General features: G+C 46.4%; 1 protein-coding gene across 1 annotated transcript in view; it reads right to left on the reverse strand.

The window, feature by feature from the left end:
• The window catches only part of LOC134064489 (sorbin and SH3 domain-containing protein 1), a 69,458-nt gene extending 50,449 nt beyond the window's left edge, over window positions 1–19,009 (reverse strand). The window contains exons 1-3 of the mRNA XM_062520415.1: window positions 18,894–19,009; window positions 3,000–3,042; window positions 1,154–1,246 (exon numbers count right to left, since the gene is read on the reverse strand). Coding sequence (XP_062376399.1) covers window positions 1,154–1,246; window positions 3,000–3,042; window positions 18,894–18,902 — 145 coding nt within the window. The 5' untranslated portion in view covers window positions 18,903–19,009. The remainder of the gene's footprint in view (window positions 1–1,153; window positions 1,247–2,999; window positions 3,043–18,893) is intronic.
• Between the last annotated feature and the right edge of the window lie 103 nt (window positions 19,010–19,112).

The following is a 19,112-nucleotide window of genomic DNA, read 5'->3' on the forward strand; positions in this document are numbered from 1 at the left end:
TCAATTAGCCTGAGCATTTCCATTGACTTACAGTACAGACACATTTCAATTAGCCTGAGCATTTCCATTGGCTTACAGTACAGGCACATTTCAATTAGCCTGAGCATTTCCATTGACTTACAGTACAGGCACATGTCAAAATGCAACGATACACACATAGAGGGCATCACATCCAATGACATGATGGTGCTGTGCTTCCATTTCAACATTTGCTATGAATAGAAAAGACCACAGACATACAGTATCACCATCCTGATCATTTTATTATTACTCATTATTACGGTCCTCTAATTAAAGAAAGGGATTTGCAATTCAACTATCAACTAATTAATGTCAATGAATGTATCCTGTAAAGAGGCATACTTTATTGTAACCCCACCCCAGTTCCATCTGGGTACAGTATGATGTGTGGCTGTGTACTACGCACACTAATGCTCATGATACTCGTATAACTGGTACTGTACATACTCATGATGACAGTCTCATGATTTAATAGCCACACCTCATATCCGTGGGACACTGTACTGATCAATGAAATATGTAGGCTATGAGGAGAATAATGACTGCATGGTGCTTAAACCACCAACAGCAATCTGTGACTTTAGCATGAATGCCAGAATGACTGAATGGGTCCAGAGCTTGAATGTCTACTACAATATGTACTGAGGCTTTCATTTGCAAGACTCCTGAACACAAGAGCTTGTATCTGAACACTAAACCTTGCCAAACAAATGTCTGATCTACTTCAAACTATAGCTGCTTCATGCTCCATAATAATAATAATAATGACATCATTATAATTGCATTGCCAAATTGCCTGCATCACATCACCAATAATAATACACAGCCATCATCATATTACACTGCCCCAATCAACAACACCTTCTCAATCAACACATGCAAACCTTCACCAGATACACACCATGCTCTAGATAAAAGTGCCATCTCAATACCATAACCATACCCATAACCATAAAGCTAAGAGGGTAGTGAAGAGGTGGACTGGGGGAATCTCGGTGACTACAGTACATGAGCTAGCTCATTAGTGTGGAGAGGGAGCACTCACGTTAAGGGAGGAGAGAGAGAAAGGGTGTCCGCAGACCTCACCTCACGTTACGGGAGGAGAGAGAGAAAGGGCGTCAGCAGACCTCACCTGACGGCACTAGCTCTGGGCAGCTCTTCATGCTGGACACGGGGGTCACTCGCACCGCAGACACCGTACGTGGCCTGGACTTGACTGGACCGGCTGCCGGAGAGGACACACACACAAACACACACACACACACACACACAGACAAACACTGAGCGTTTACCCAGAGAGCTGGCCGAGCAGAAAACAAATGTCACAGTCAGCTGGGTGTGTAGCGCTACCACACCACGCCTTGGGTGAGGCCAGCTACCTGAGCAGGTTCTGAGGCTCTGAGTGATTGAGGTGTGTGTGCTTACTTTACGGGCAACATTATCATACTCGCCTGGCTACATACAGTACACTCAACAGCAATTACCATCACATAAACTCCCCATTGTCCAGGCAAGATAAAAGCTGCTGTGCATGTGTTTAACTTTCGCTACAAGTAGCACAGTAGCGTCAGAATTTGGTGACAGCTGCATTATGTATTCAGTGACTATCACCATCTTTTCAATTATGCATTTCCCTTCAGGGGGGTCGAGTGTTTGTGTGTGTGTGTGTGTGTGTGTGTGTGTGTGTGTGTGTGTGAGTGTAAGTGTGTGTGTGTATGTGTGTGTGTGTGTGTGTGTGTGTGTGTGTGTGTGCGCACATGGATGTGTTGGGGGGGAGGGGTTCTTGTGCTACCTTGATTTTTGTGCTATCTCATTGATTTGTAAAAGCAAATGGTCTTTCACTGGCACTAAAAGGTAATTTACCCTAATCACAAACCTGCAGTAAATACCGCAGCCCTGGAGCTATACAGTAGCTGGTTTGAAGGTTTGGCTCTATTAGGCACATTCACTACAGCAGCGTATTCACTGCTCCGCTGTGCTTGTAGCAAATTGAAAACGTAAAGTTAAAGAAAGCAAATGAAATCCTGCACTAGGAAGAGACTAAATGTACAGTATGACCAATGACAATAGAGAAGCCCATGAGAGCCACTGAATCAGCGAGCAGGAGAGTTTTAGCAGCCGCTAGAGATGATCTGCTCAGAGCATACAGATGCATTTGCACAGTGCTATTAAAAGAGCGCTGCGTTCTGCTGGGACTGTGAGGGTCACTCGTCACTGGTCACTCGCGGCCGGTGAGAGAGCCTCTGCGGAACAGCGAAGACGACGCGGCGGCCGGCCCCGGGGGAGATGGAGACGGGCAGAGAGAGCGAACGGAGAGGACGCGGCCGGCCAGCACACAGAGGACACTGATGTGTGGCACGCAAGACAGATGGTGACAAGGAAGGAAGAGAACTAGTGTGTGTGTGTGTGTGTGTGTGTGAGAGAGAGAGATAAATAGAGACAGGGGTCGTGCTGATAGGACAAAGACAAAGAGGCCGAGGACAGTGGGGTCAGTGTCTCCTGCAGGACAGGACAGCAGGACAATAGAGTAGCATCCTTTGGGCTGCCGTCCACATCAGCACCTCATCTAGAGAAATGGCCACTAGTGTGGGACTCAATACATACTGTATCCCACTTTTAGATTGGGGCGAGTCAGCAGAACAGTCTCTGTGTGTGTGTGTGTGTGTGTGTGTGTGTGTGTGTGTGTGTGTGTGTGTGTGTGTTTGCATGCGTCTGTGTGTGTGTGTGTGTGTGTGTCTGCGTGCGTGCGTGCGTGCGTGCGTGCGTGCGTGCGTGCGTGCATGCGCAACCTACAGAGAGAGAGAGAGAAAGAGAGAGAGAGAGAGGGAGACAGAGAGAGAGAGAGAGAGAGAGAGAGAGAGAGAGAATTCCCACACTAACACACAAAAGACTGCGTAACACAAAGAAGCAGCTTACATACATACTGTATATCAAACTGAGCATGAAGTATTCTAAGGACACATGAGCAGCACACTTACTGTGAACACCTTGACAACTGTTAGCGCCCTCTGCAGGGGACCCCTGGAACAGACAGAGACAGAGAGAGAGGGGAGAGACTGGAGTTATGACAGCACTGACAGGAGGTCGTCTGCTAATCCATCTCCACTGGGCTTTGTTATTCTTGGCCACACTTCCACCACAGAGTGTGATTAAAAATGCACAGCTTGTCCACACACACTCACACATGAACGAGTGAGAAGACGAGGAGAGGAGGAGAGGAGGAGGGGGGGATGGAAGAGGAGAGAAACAGAAAATGAGTAGAGATTGAGTGATACGGTACCTTCAATGATATAAAATTACATTAAAAAAGGTGCATTTTAGTCCATAAAGTTATTTCAATTTCAATATAATTTCACTTATAAAGCACCAAAACATTACACAATGTCTCATGGCACTTTACAGAGTGTTAAACATTCTGAGAGGGCCCATGAGTAACAGGGACAAGAAAAAACTCTGCTGCATGATATGGTAAATAAAGTATCTAAACAACTTTAATGAAAGGGGTTGATGCAGACAAAAGCAAACACTGGTGCTGAACTTTGACCCAGATATGCGGTGAACTTTCTGCAACGAGTCTATTAAAGACTATAAGGTTACAGGACAATCATTTTAACATGCGAGGCGTGAACGCAGTCATACATAACATAAGCGAGATGACGACCTCCGCATCCCGCTAATGAAGACAGTATCACGTCACTGCTTCTGTTTCACACTGAAACTGGATACAAACGGCCAGCCACTTGTGAGCAGCGAGGGACCGTGCCGAGGAGAGGAGAGGCGAGCCAGAGCCCGGCAGAGCTCCATTCAGCACCCTCCCCCCACTACGCTCACACTCACACTCACACACAACACCACACCACACAACACCACACTGTGGGACTGTTAGATATGGCTTTCAATAAAAGTCCACTGCACTCAATTCAGCAGCACCCTAAACATTTAAATGGCCGTGCGGCGTGCACGAGCCAAGCACACAGCCTGATATGTATAAACTGGAGCACCAGATGGTTCCTACAGACGGATGTGATGAGACGATAATCAAAATGAAGTGGTACATGGCTAAGTGAAACTTTCTCTGCTGTTGTAAATCTTTTTTTTTTATTGTCGCTCCCTGCCATAACTGTAAGTGGAGAGTAAGTGCAGTATGCTATATCAAATTAAAGAGACAATTTGATACTTTTTGAAGCAGCTAACTGGTAACATCTCCAAAAAATGTAGTATTTAGATCAACTTCAGGTACTGTATACACACAGGGGAAGGTGTTACATTCCAAGTGCTGTAGGTGGGGGCTTTCAGGCCAACCAAGCCTATTTACCATAATAAACAAAATCATCAACAAAGCAACCTTTGTGGGCAAAACAAATCCCATCACCACCAACTGGTCAGTTCACTAGTATATGGTCTGGTTGAGGACAGACACACTGTTGTCTAGCTATGCACTATGCAGTTCTGTGGTCTGGCTCAGAAAAGAGCTTTCGCAGCGCGACATGGCCAAAAGTCATGAGTTAGCATACTGTAGCTAGCCAGCCCTTCATCAGTGTCAGCAGGGCCGTTGCTGGTGTTTCTGAAGTTTTAGCATTTTCAGTGGTTAGATTTCTAGGTTTCAGTGAAAACTCTTAACCACACTGAGCAAAACAAACCTGAAACCATACATTTGTTTACACCAGAAACACCATGCAATTCAGTTTTTTTCTGAAGTTATAGAACGAGAATGTTTGAGTTCAACTGCACTGACATGTCATGTGTATCACATCAGGATATGCAAAATAACTCCCACGCAGATAAATGATGCTCACATGTGAGGAGGTGTTCTACTCCCAAGGTGGTGTCTTCAATAGTGTAAGATAAGAATCAAGAGCTTCACGTCATATTACTGTAAATATTTAAATTAATATGAGATCAGAATACGGACAAAATCCTGCAAAATCCCTTTGGAATACATGCAATAGGGATGTGTCTACTGACTGAAAGCACATTTTACTGGAGAAATGTTGCATATTTCCATATGTACACTACACGCACACAAAAGTGTCTGTGTGTATACATAGGCAAATATGCACCCTCCTTCCTAAGTGTGTGTGTGTGTGTGTGTGTGTGTGTGTGTGTAGGCCCTGTGGGATCATTCCCTAGTCCGGTTATCCATGTATCTGCACCATGTGATGTGACTAAGACTACCTTCCAAAATCAAGAAGAGAGGCACACCGCAAAACAGTAGGGACAGTAGGGATCGGCTTGTGTGTGTGAGTGCGTGTGTGTGTACTTGTGTGTGTGTGTGTGTGTGTGTGTGTACAGTATGTGTGTGTGTGTGTGTGTGTGTGCGTACATGCGTGCGTGCCTGTGTGTGTTCCTATTCTATAAAACCATTCCAACCAAAGATTCCACGGCTACAGTTAACAACACCTCCACTTTATCTGCTTTTAAAAGCAACAATGGCTGCTTGTGAATAGACAGAAAGGACTCCACATTCTTCAGCGGCTTATGATTCTTCTGGGGTTATTTTCAGCAGCTGGTATAAATACTGTATGGGACGGTTCCACACAGATGCCCATATTTGTCAAATTGATTCTCTTCTGTATCCGCGGCGACGCTGAATCCCATCACTGAGGAGGCAAAGGAGATGCGTGCTGCGGAGTATTACTGTAAGTAATTGAGTCTGATGCACGCCAGAGCACTAACCTGATGGGCAGCACAGGGACAGTGAGAAACAGCACACGTGTGTGTGTGTGTGTGTGTGTGTGTGTGTGTGTGTGTGTGTGTGTGTGTGTGTGTGTGTGTGTGTGTGAGAGAGAGAGAGAGAGAGAAAGACAGAGAGAGTGACAAAGAGGATGAGGGAAAAGAAGGAAGGAGAGAGAGAGAGAGACAAAGGGGATGAGAGGGAAAAGAAGGAAGGCGAGAGAGAGTGAGAGAGAGAGAGAAACATCTGCTAATCTGTAGCGCATCAGTGGAGCTTGCCAGCTCGGGCCCAAAGAGCGCTACAGAGGAGAGGGAAAGTGCTGCTGCATATCCTCATTTAGCCAATCATGACACAAACAGAGCACAGCACCAGGCATGGCTGGACCGTGCGCCACTAAAAAGGGAAAGTAAACTAAACCGGCCAAAAGTGTCTCAGCACTATTTACAATAAAGGCGCTGAGAAACAGAGGAAGAGATTCATCATTTGGCCCTCTCATTAATAGTACTGGGTTAGAATAAGTCACATGAGTATACATAAAGAGTCACCTGAGAAGAATATTAAAAAAACAAATAATCATCCATAGTCTGAACACAGTAAGGCATGTGTGCTATGTAATGCCATGTAACGGTATACCGTACACGTATGCAGTATTATACGTATTACATTTCGTTATTAATCTAAATGATCTGTGTAAACACAATTAATTTCCATTTAGCCATATACTCAGTACTGCGGTCTACAACTTGACTGGATAAACTTCGGCATCATGTTTCTTGTGGAAGGCCCTTTCTCCTATCTTAGTCCACTCATCCATCAAGGTGTCCAAGCAAACATCTCTTGTGTCCTTTTTTTCCACGACCTTGGCAAAGAACATGACAGACACTCAAGGACGTCTCTGTTTTGAACCCCCTCGTCAAGACGACTATTTATACAATCCCTCCTATCTTTGAGTTTGTGTGACACCTTATCGTACGTGAACAAGGCATGTGTTGGCGTGATGAAAGCTTCCTTGAAGACCAGAGGGGAGGTAAGATTATGAGAGTGCATTCCTGAAATAGCCGTGTCATTACACAATGGACACAAGGCCTGGACTGTACTATAAGTGAAATGATGAAGTAACCCAACTCGTATTTCCTGTGTGCTCCCCTCGCTCTAAACAAAACAGATTCCCCTCTTGACCTCCCCCTGTCAGGGGTCAACTCTCTCACAGCAAAAGACCCCAAACGAATCACTTGCTTTTTTCCCCTCCTTTCTATGTGCTCTGGCAAGAACCACATGTTCTCAACAGAACAAGCCAAGTTCTCAAGCACAGTTCTTGTAGAGAACAGTGCTTGTTTGAGAGGCTGATTGACATGTTTTAAATAGGGCGGCTGCCAGCAAGGGACTTGTTGGCACCTTCTATAAACTGACAGAGGCGAAGAGTCAACTCACTTGGGGACCTCTGACTAACTTGAGGGAAATCTGATGACAGCACCATGGAGATGGCACAGACTATCAAGCAATTCAGAGGTCAGAGGTCAAACTTCTTACAGGTGATGAATCATCCTCTTAGATGCCTTTTCAAATGACTTGGCATGTGGTAAGGTGGGCCAAATGAGGAAGCATATGCTGTAGAGTAAGGCATTGGAGCCCGTGTTAATCTGTGCCTGAGCTATACAGTCCCAAGTAAACATTAACCCCTGACAAAGTGTTATCACATCAACCAGCCAAAGCTCAGTCTCTTAACATGACATGTTTAGTAACATTTCAGCAAAAGTATTCCCATAGATAAAAAGGCACGAGATTTCAGTTATCAGTTCATTTCCAAACCATTATTTGTTTGATTTAAATGTTAAAGATTTAATCAGATTTGACTGATTAGAACATTTGTTATCATTATAGTCCTAAATTCATATAAAAAAAAAGAGTAAAGAACTTATGACATTATGTACAGTACATACCTTCAGTTGACTGGTGGTTAATTTGAAAAAATAACGTCTGCTGATAGCAATTCTAAAGGGACGAGAGGTTGGATCTAGTTCCAGATCCAAAGTTCAGCTTGAGTGTCAGTAAAACTAGCTTGGCTGTGTGTTTAGATAAGCAGAGAGTTCTATCAGATTCCTGATGAGTAGAATCACTTAGCCCATTAGCTCATTAGCTTCCTCCCAGACAGCTGCCTAGCAACCAGGCTTCCTGTCACTGACATTGACAAGGCCCCTGGCTATTCTGTACTCAAACACATACACACACACACACACACATCCAAAACGCACATAGGGGGGGGCATAGTGTCCTGACAACAGATAAACAAACGCTGCGCTCATGCCAAAGAATGACTGCCAAGCACAGAATCAAAAAGTCTGACAACTCCTGTTGAAACAGGGCCGAGAACCTGAATGGCTTCTCTCTGTTTTGTCTGTTACTGCCGCTACAGGACAGACGCGGGTGCAGAGGCCCCCCCAAAGGCTCTCAGTGCAAAGTTGAGCCACCGGACTGACGTTCATCTCTGTCACCGCAATGTAAACACACGAGGCCATGTGGAGCCGAAAAATCAATAGAAACTTTCCAGCTGCCCTCTGCTCCGTCCTCACACAACGTCAAATATGGTAGCCTATATGCTCGGCCAGACAATGCTGGCGTTGTTGTGCAACAGCTAGTGTATGCTAATGGCCGTGTGACAGAAGACAAACAGAAAGACTGCTTTTCACGGGAGCCGTTTGCCCGTCAGAAGTCACAGTCAACGCTTGCCTATTGTCACACAGCTTTGAGACATCGGAAGCCACATACAGTAAAAGGTGCCATTGAAACTGCACTAAAGTACATTTCTCAAGAACTGCTTTCATAATGCACTGACAGAAAAGAAATTCATTCAAAAGCTTAGGAGTCTTTGAAAAGTCGAGCTTGCAAACCATTCAGCCCCAGAACACAGCCTTACCTGTCAGCCCTGTCCAGACTCCAACTCCACAGGCTCCACAGTGCTCGACAAAACAGACACCCCCCCCCATATAAACACAAGGAGAGATCTGCTTAGACGCTCTTTAAATTCTCTCCATATCACAAAGGGAGGAGAAGTGTGGGGACCCCCCCCCCCCCCATCCCCACACACACACACACACACACACACACACACACCATCCTTTAACAACCCCTCCTCCCACATCCCCTCCTCCCCACTCCCACCCACCTCCCCTCCTCTCCCCCCCCTCCCAGGGAAGCGACCTTGACCAGACCACACTGGCTGGTCTGGCGGCTCTTTCCCGCAGGCGTCCCTGGACGTGCCTGTCAACGCCTGCCACCTGGGAATGTGCCACCCACTCTACAGCACCGGGACGAATCAGCGTCACCCCGCCGGCCTGCCTGGTCACTCTGGCCCGTCTGGCAACGAGACGGCTATTTGAGGACGCTGCATGACGGCTGTCTGGTTTAGCCAGAGAGAGTCTGGAGATTTTAGTTTTCGACCACAAGCTGGGTGGCATAAGGAGACCTACAGCATGTGAGTTGTGGAGGGTGTTGTAGACAACGCAAGGCTTAGTCTAAGCACATTGATCACTACCCAATCATCACCTTAGCTGCATTACAGAGAACGACGATGTGTTTGCAGGATTGCATTCTGGAGCTGAACGAAGCATGTTGCAAAACCATTTCTGACCGTCTCATCGATGTAAAAAAAGCAGGATGAGATTAGCGAGAGTCTGGCAGTCCGCTCTGGAGACGGCTGTTGGCGAGCACTTGAACAAGGTGCAGTTACGTCAATCACACGGGGCCGGGGAGACTTCACATGGCCATGGAATGAAGCTGCACCCCCGTGCCACATTCTAAACCCCTTCCTAATGATGTAATAATAACCAGGGGGCCATTGGTCACTGTCAGGGATGTCCAGGTGTTTACTGTCTGTGTGCTTCTCACCGGGATAAACACCTTTGTGAACAGCGTCCGAAAATGCCCCCCGTCTTAAGCGTGAGACGCAGAGGGGTGCACGTTTGACCGGGTGCCTGACAGCATCTGGACACTCTTGTCCACACCACATCGACAGCGACACGAGCGGATCACCTTTTGGGATTATAACCACCTAAGAATATCTGTTAGAGTCCTCTGTGCCAGCAAGAAGAATCTAGACATCTGTGCCTGCTCTGTCTCTCTTTCTCTCTATCTCCCTCTCTGTTTCTCTCCCTCCCTCCCTCCCTCTCTCCCTCTCTCTATCTCTCTTTCTCTCAACCTCTCTTCAGCCTAAAAGAGCAAGGACACCGGGCTCTGAGAGAGACAACAGGCCAGCGAGTGAGAGTGCAAGCAGGCGGGAGACAGGAGGAGAAAGAGAGGGAGAGAGAGGGAGAGGGAGGGTGAGAGGGAGAGAGAGAGAGAGGGAGGGTGAGAGGGAGAGAGAGAGAGATAGAGGGAGAGGGAGAGAGAGGGAGAGAGAGGGAGGGAGAGAGGGAGAGAGAGAGGGAGAGAGAGAGAGAGGGAGAGAGAGGGAGGGTGAGAGGGAGAGAGAGAGATAGAGGGAGAGGGAGAGAGAGGGAGGGAGAGAGGGAGAGAGAGAGGGAGAGAGAGAGAGAGGGAGAGAGAGGGAGGGTGAGAGGGAGAGAGAGAGATAGAGGGAGAGGGAGAGAGGGAGAGAGAGGGAGGGAGAGAGAGAGGGAGAGAGAGAGAGAGAGGGAGAGAGAGAGAGCGTGGATGGGAAGAAAACGTGAGCACGGGCGCAGCAGCCATGTGACTGAGTGTGTGTGCACTGACTGAGCAGCTCCTTGGATGCTCTCACAGGAGATCCAGCCACCGTCACACTCACACCTGGGACGAGGGAGGGCTTTAAGTAACGACACTGTGCTTTTAAGTAACTTTGGGTCAGTTCCCTGTCCACAAATTAAGCCTAATCCTAGACTAAAAAAGCTTTTTTTCAATGAAGATCTATTCAGTGGAGTTCTTTTGCTTACTCCTTGTACGGGAGAAACCGGCTTGTTAACTTAAGTTCAAATTGTATCATGGCAATTGCTGCAAGTCTGCACAAGCCTGTACTCACTTGTCATTCTTCATATACTGTACACATTATTGCACTAAATCCCATCACTGGCACCCTCTCACACCCGCCATCAGACCTCTTCATACAGGTACAGTATACAACCCAGGTCTCCCACAGACTACATTTTGTGTTGGGAGGACGTGCGTGTAAACGTTTCTATCTCCAGTAAGCACATTCCGCTTCCATATCTTAACAGCGAGGTGTGAGTAGACATCGCCAGTGTACAACGCACTCAGCTACAACTCTGCCCCCCCCCCCAACACACCCACCCATTCCCCTCCCCCCCACCCACCCCCTCCCTATCCCTATCCCTATCTTTCAGATTGCTGCCATGCTGTGTACCGGGAGCATCCTAATGCATCTCTCTGCCCCGTATAGAGACAAGTTAAATAAATGCATCTCTCTGCCCCGTATAGAGACAAGTTAAATAAATGCATCTCTCTCACCCGTATAGAGACAAGTTAAATAAATGCATCTCTCTGCCCCGTATAGAGACAAGTTAAATAAATGCATCTCTCTCCCCCGTATAAAGACAAGTTAAATAAATGCATCTCTCTCCCCCGTATAGAGACAAGTTAAATAAATGCATCTCTCTCCCCGTATAGAGACAAGTTAAATAAATGCATCTCTCTGCCCCGTATAGAGACAAGTTAAATAAATGCATCTCTCTCCCCGTATAGAGACAAGTTAAATAAATGCATCTCTCTGCACCGTATAGAGACAAGCTAAATAAATGCATCTCTCTGCCCCGTATAGAGACAAGTTAAATAAATGCATCTCTCTGCCCCGTATAGAGACAAGTTAAATAAATGCATCTCTCTCCAACGTATAGAGACAAGATAAATAAACGCATCTCTCTCCCCCGTATAGAGACAAGATAAATAAATGTCGGTGGTGAGGACGTTTGCAAAGGGGGAGAGAGGAATCCCAAGGGATACCTGCTACAGTTTCTTTAAAAAAAAAAGTTGTTAGACAGCCACCACAGCCACACACACACACACACACACACACACACACACAGCCACACACACACACACACACACACACACACACACACACACAGACAAACTCATTATGAGGCCTTGTGTACCAGCGGCGAAGGGTAGGGGAGTGTGAGGGAGAGAGGGTGTGGGGGGGGGGGTTACGTAACTCCTTTTGACTTGTGCTTTGTCAACAGATGGGGAGGGGAGACAGCGAGAGATATATAGAGAGAGAGACAGCAAGAGAGAGAGAGAGAGAGGCCAGCAATGCGGCTGCATGAAGGCAAACAGCTCCAAACATGGCTAGGAGCAACCTCCACCGAAGAGCGGGAGCTGCTCCCCCCTTTACCCCGTTTAATTGAAGGGACCCCTCCTCCTCCTCCTCCTCCTCCTCCTCCTCCTCCTCCTCCTCCTCCTCCTCCTCCTCCTCCTCCTCCCTCCTCTAGAGTAAACAGTGCAGGCAGATGCTCTGGACCTGAGCCGAAGCTCTACTCTGATTTTTAAACAACCACCGCATAAAAGGAAATGTATGCAACCTTGCCATTTTCAACCGCCATATTAGACATGTGAGCTCACACACTCACATTTCCGAGCAGTTGTAGCATCTCAGATGTAAGTGATGTGTGTGTGTGTGTCAGAGATTCCACTATAGTGTAGGCTGACAATAAAACTCTTCAAGGAGAACAACTACTCCTTGACTATTTTAAAAACCAAAAGCTATCTCATGAGTGACTTCAACTCTAGGCAGAGCACAGGTCAGTCCAGTCCCCCTATAAACACATTTAAATGACCAGTAGCCACACTAGCCTGGCCCTTCATGGGCAGTCTTGCCAAAGCAGAGGGCCACAATAAAACACAACTACCAACTTCAACAGTGATTTGACCTCTTCAAATGTAATGAGAGCATTAGTGCTCCTCCTCATGACAATGACTAGCATGATGAGCCCTTTCCACTGGAGTCCTGTTTGTTGAGGCCTGGCCATGGGCCTGTCTGCCCGGCCTCCACTGTGCTGTGATCTGAGTGCAGTGAGCTGGACCTCTGGCATTGCTTTACACACACACACACACACACACACACACACACACACACACACACTGGCACTGCTTTACACATCCCTGGCCCTGAGCCGCACGTGATCGTGCCCGCTTTGGGCACGGAGGGAGGATGAAGCTTCGCCTGACTCCTGGTGACACGTGGGCACGTACTGTAGTCCTGCCACCCAGCAGGCCTCACACACACACACACACACACACACACACACACACACACACACACACACACACACACACACACACACACACACACACACACACACACACACACACACACACACACACACAAACACACACACACACACACACACACACACACACACACACACACACACACACACACACACACACACACACACACACACACACACACACACACACACACAAACACACACACACACACACACATAGAGAGAGAGATTTATAGGCAGGCAGAGCAGGACTGGGCACAACACAACCTGTGGCCCTTGTGAGCACCAACACCAGAGCGCAGCGTGGTTTCAGCAGGCCACTGCCGAGCCCTGAGTGGTCGCGTTCACATCGCCACTCGTGCTGAGAGGAATGTGCTTTTGAATCTCCAGGGATGTCTCCATGGCCACCAAGGACTTTATTTTTAAAGGAGGCTGATCTTGAACAGCAGATACGGATGACAGATGTTATGCTTGTGAACTGTGACGAGGGCCAACCATAACAAACTGTATTGTGCGTGTGTCTAATCCGTCTAAAAACATTGGGAAACGATGAAGGGGAGGGACAACACTTCTTTCTTGAGGCCATGTGATCAGAAATCACCGTTGGTTGGGGTGGCTCAGTTTGGTGTCTTTAAAATCAACACAGAAATGAAGTGAACAACTGGCAGATTTACACTCATCAAGAAGCCCATCTGTCACTGGTGCTGGTTTCTTTGATGATGTAAGACCCGGTCCCTTACAGATAGGCCAGAGAAAAAGCCCAGTCCAGCAAAATACACGTTAGATGTACGCTTACAGGACTGTTGGATATTGAAAGACTATTTCCCTCTCTTGAAGACTTGAGATTTACCTATTTGCTATTACATATTCTTACATTTATCAAAGCAAATCCTGGACTTAATCCAGGAACCCTAATTTTAATGGAAAATCACAGTAGGTACACTGGCATGCTTGATAATCATTCAAAACTTTGATCAGCCTCGGTAGTTATGTGCCCGGGGCCTGATAGTTTTGTCAGGGGATGCAGACACTTAGCCCACATCTAAAAACAGCGATGTGATAATCCAGCCATTTCAAGTGCCAGCCTAATAGAGGCGGTCATGGTGGCATCACTGAGGAATCGGAATCTCAGCTGTGAGCCATGTCACCAACTCTGCCTATTTAAAGAATGCCATGCCCCCATCCCACACAGAACTGTGTAGAAACACACACATGCTCACACATGTGCTCACACACCAACAAATGTTGACAAAAGTTACATTTGATTTTAGCAGCGAGTTTCCCATACATGGATTAAACCTTTTCCTAGATGATCTTTTCTGGATGCTTCTGGATGTTTGCTTGCAATCTAGGACTATGATTATGGTGGTTATGGTTCTGAGATTTGGCAGACGTTTTCGTCCAAAGCTACACACAAATAACAACAAATAGCAATAATAAACAACAATGTCAATTCAATCAATAGCCTAATGAAAATGAACAAATTCTATAATATACAAACCATAACACGCACATGTTGAACAGACATGCCTTTAGACCTCTCTTGAAAGCCTCAAAACTATCACAGGAGCGGAAAGACCAAAAGTTAAGTTTTTGATAGATTAAGCTGAAGGTGCTGATCTTTCATCCAGACTGAAATATCCTTAAAGCATGCAGAAATCCAATGGAAAACGCTAGAGTTCTTAGGTGGGAAAAATAGGTAAAGTTGAGTGTTGTCCACATAGCAGTGAATAGTCAAATCCATGGGAGCAAATGGTCTCCCCTAATAAAGTGGAGTCAATAGAGAAAAGCAGGGGCCCTAATACTAATCCCTGAGGCACACCTGTGGTTGATACCTGTCCTTACCAAGACACACTGAAAGATTCAAACCAGTCAAGAGCTTTCCCAGAAAATTCCCAGCTCACATGACATGGTGTAGTAAGGAGAATGTCCTAATACATTTTACAATTGCAATTGATGAAATCAATTCATCACACACACACACAAAAGATGCGAACACACACACACACACACATACACATACTACGCACAGACACACACACACTAATACATTACAGACAGACACACACACACACACACACACACACACACACACACACACACACACACAATACAGCCACATCATGCACACTATTCCACCTGAGCAATCAAAATCCAGCTCACTTCCTGCTGTAGTGTTTATTGCATCTCCCCTCGCTGTAATATTGTGCAGTTCTCACAGAGCGGCCATAAACTAATTACCACGGACCAAATGATTTCTGATTGATTCTCTGCGTGCGTTGTGTTATCTTTGGCTTTGTGTGGACTAACTACAGCGTGAGGCAGAGGAGACACACTAACTGGCCCTCAGCCAGTGAGGCAGTGCTCCCATTTCCAACAGGGCTACTGCTGCTGCAATCTGCAACCTGCATGAGGTGAACAGAGAGAAAAACTGTCATCAAGCCACAAATTGAACCATAAATTGCCCACGCAGTCTCCCTCCCTCTCCTTCACCTCTATCACTCTCTCTCTCTCTGTCTGTCTCTCTCTCTTTCTCTCTCTCTATCTGTCTGTGTTCTGTTTACTGACATACATTAGCGCGTGGGTTTGAACTGTGTGGCCCCGGAACCTTGAAACGCATGTTGTTGACAGACACACACGGCACACCACTCGCTGCCCACACACACTCTCTTAAAAACAGTGACACACACACACACACACACACACACACACACACACACACACACACAGGGCTGGCCAATGGGAGTGAATGAGTGAAGTGGGGAAGAAAGATGAGGTTGCCAGGCAACTTGGGGTAACATCAACACAATGTAGAAAGGACTATTCTGGTGTCTGAGTGAGAAATGCCCAGCTCAGCACAGCAAAAAAAAACCGCCTCTCAATCAGAGAATATCTCCAGACTCACAACACTTCACTATGTTCAGGAGACAGTAAATGTGCTTGTTCCAAACAAATGGAACAAGGAAAGCTCAAGACATCAGTGATCATGTCAGTGGGTATGCGCACGTCTGTGTGTGTGCGTGTGCGTGTGCGTGTGCGTGTGTGTGTATTCATCATCCATTTTAAACTACAGTACACTCTATCAGACTGACAGTTCTAGGTCTTAAGTCTGCAAAGCTGCAACATCTTTTGAAGCTTCATACCTCACTTGCCAGATAAATGAACAGGGAAACACAGCACAGATGTGTCGGTAAATACTTCAGACACAAAGTCGACACAAAATCCTGATCCCAGCGTGCCTGAAAGAGTGTGCTAGGCCTCCGGATTACACTGTAAAAAACTCTCACTCTCCAACAGACTCCTATAGTTTCAACCTGATCACTGACACCATAGCGCTTCTTCACTACATCTTTACATTTAGTCCCCAGCCAAGTAGAGCCACTCTCCCATCCCCGCAAGTAGAGCCACTCTCCCACCCCCTTCTGAAGGTTCTCGTTGGCTCATTTATTCATTTCCTAATATGACAGTTATGGTTGTGTCCACACTTACATGGACATAAGAACTGACACAAGACAGTCAACGAAACACCATCAAAACCAGGTGACTGCCTGCTTGATCACCTCTGTGAAGTGCTCTTGAAGACTCTTGTTGGTGATGATGTTTGCCACACAATGGGGGATTTGTTGGTGATTACAGTATGTCTTTAATGGAAATTAGGCTTGGTTGTTGATTATTGCTGTGGGATATCCCCTACCTATAACACAAAGAATTTAATATATCTCCTGTGCATCTAAAATGACTTTGGATGTCAGACGGCGCTCACTTCCTGTGAGAACAGATACTTTGGATGGCTCTTCCAACTTGGTCATACGCTTCCTGGCCTAACACCCACACAAATGACAGTGTAACCAAGATACAGGCTGATCAATCATTGAAAGCAAATCTTTAAAACATAGTTCCACAGCTTGTCTCCTTTGGCGTGCACACTGCACAGCTCTCTCCCTAAAGCACAGGACAGAGGTCCTGTAATGTGACCCGACTCACGGCTTATAAAATATTAATTACCTGACACAAATTATTCATCCACATCCAACTGGCTGGCGGTCCGAAGAGTCTTAACATTTGAATTTCAGTCAAATATCTGTTTGTGAGAAACTGTCTTGTAAAACAAATGTTAGTCTGCCAAGGGGGGGGGGGGGGGTTGCAAAAATCTTTCTTCCTATGATACAACGGCTTCTGTTCAGTAAGGTTTGAGAGATGCTAAATCACTGGTGGAAAAAAGTACATACCATAACTTTGCGTAAAACTTTGGTCAAGAATTTCACAAGGCCCTAGAGCTGACAAAATACACAGCGGTCGTGACAAAGGTAATGTGCCTGAAAATACACCCCTTGTTAAGCAATGACAGCCGCCTCTGACCAGATAAGACTTTCCAACAGAGGTCAACTTCCCTGGGTTATCTATGAACTGTGAAGCCAACAGGCAGCTTAGCATGGAAACAGCACAACCGGCTAACGCTGAACAGGATCCTGACCAAGGCAACGGTGTCAGGTAGGCTACAGAATGTGCTTTACTAAAGAGATCATTTCCGCTGGTTCCAGGTGGGTGTCCAAAAAGACAAGGGAATAAACAGTCACAATTACTAGGCGATTTGTATTCGGCCTGGCGGTCAGTCGCCTGGGATTTGGCCCCGACCACCTGAAATAGACGGCCGAGGAGGTCGGTCACCGTCAGTTCTGCCACCCTAACCTTTAGCGTCAGGAGACCCTGGAGGGATGCTGAGGACCATGTGTTCAAGGCTAAGGCTGCATGTGCTTTGTGTGTGTGTGTGTGTGTGTGTGTGTGTGTGTGTGTGTGTGTGTGTGTGTATTTTCTAAGGTATGGGTAATCATACTGCCTCTCTCAGCATTTTCCCTGAGGGCCTATGTAGACATTTTTGAAAATATTGAGCAGTCCTCTTTTCCAAAGACATATAGCCAACTGCATTAAACCACAAGTGAAACCAAATCTGGCCTGTGCTGAACAAATGAAATAGCATCACAAACATAGATATGTCTAAGTAAATTATCAACTTCTAAAGATTCCTATATTCTCATCTGACACCCCATCAAAGCTTACAGCACTATTTAATGCATTTATTGGTGTTTTTGCTAGGCCATATTTCCATCGTTGGTGAGCAAACTAAAGAACATTTGCTCTCCTCTGCTCAACTCCATGGCAGTGACTCATAACGTTCATGCATATTTATTCCTTGGTGTCAAGAGAAAGAAGTCATAAACGAGTCTAATCCGAAAAGCATAGACTAACAGCTGTGAACCTGTCCGTGATGGATGCATACCGGAAAACAATGCAGTCGTGCGTGAGGCAGGTGATACTCTACATGCTATGTGTGTGACGTGAAATTAAACAACAACTTTCTATATGGACAGCGCACAACTGGCATCAATGACCGTAACACGTAACACCACAACCAGACTACTATACACATGGCACCTAGATGCTGGTGCGTTGCGCAAAGTCACCGGCATCATCGGTGGATAAATTCAATGTCACATGTAATTAAAAGGACTGTCTGTTCGTTTTCGGCTGTAGGTAACCTTATTAGGCTATGTTATGTTACAGTGGCGCAAGGATGAGCAGCGGTCGTTTGGCACATGACTTGAAAGCTCCCGTCTCTCTCTCTCTCTCTCTCTCTCTCTCTCTCTCTCTGCGGAATGGGCTACACTTAAGACTTTTTTCAAAATATATTGTACATGACAGCACATAGTGCTGTATGAAATGTACTCATATTCCCACAGGACACAAGGCAGTTCAAGAGGTTCTGGCTCTTCTTAAAATTACTGTCCAACGCACGTCGATCCATGCTGTTACCGCAAAACACCACCAGAATTGTCCGTCACTTCGGCCACTGCATTGAAGAGTATTTCACAGAGCGTTCAAGACGGCGAAATACATCTCTATCCCGCAGTGAATTCAGTCCTGAGAAACAATAAACTGAACATTACGGGAGAAAGTGTAGCCTGCATATATCCCGTGCTTACCTTCACCATAAAGCAATCCAGGGTTCGCTGTTCTTTCTCCACACGCTGTCAGCGACTTCAACCTACCTCAGCGTTACCGCGTTACAGTGAGACCATGCAGTACAGCCTCCCGCCTGTCACCAATTGCTCCCGACTGCGCTCTCGTCAGAATACATCTCTTTACAGAGGAGGTAGGGGTGGAGGACGAACAAGGCGTGGTGCATGTCCTACGCCACTACC

This window comes from Sardina pilchardus, chromosome 18, assembly GCF_963854185.1.
Source record: "Sardina pilchardus chromosome 18, fSarPil1.1, whole genome shotgun sequence".
NCBI lineage: Eukaryota > Metazoa > Chordata > Actinopteri > Clupeiformes > Clupeidae > Sardina > Sardina pilchardus.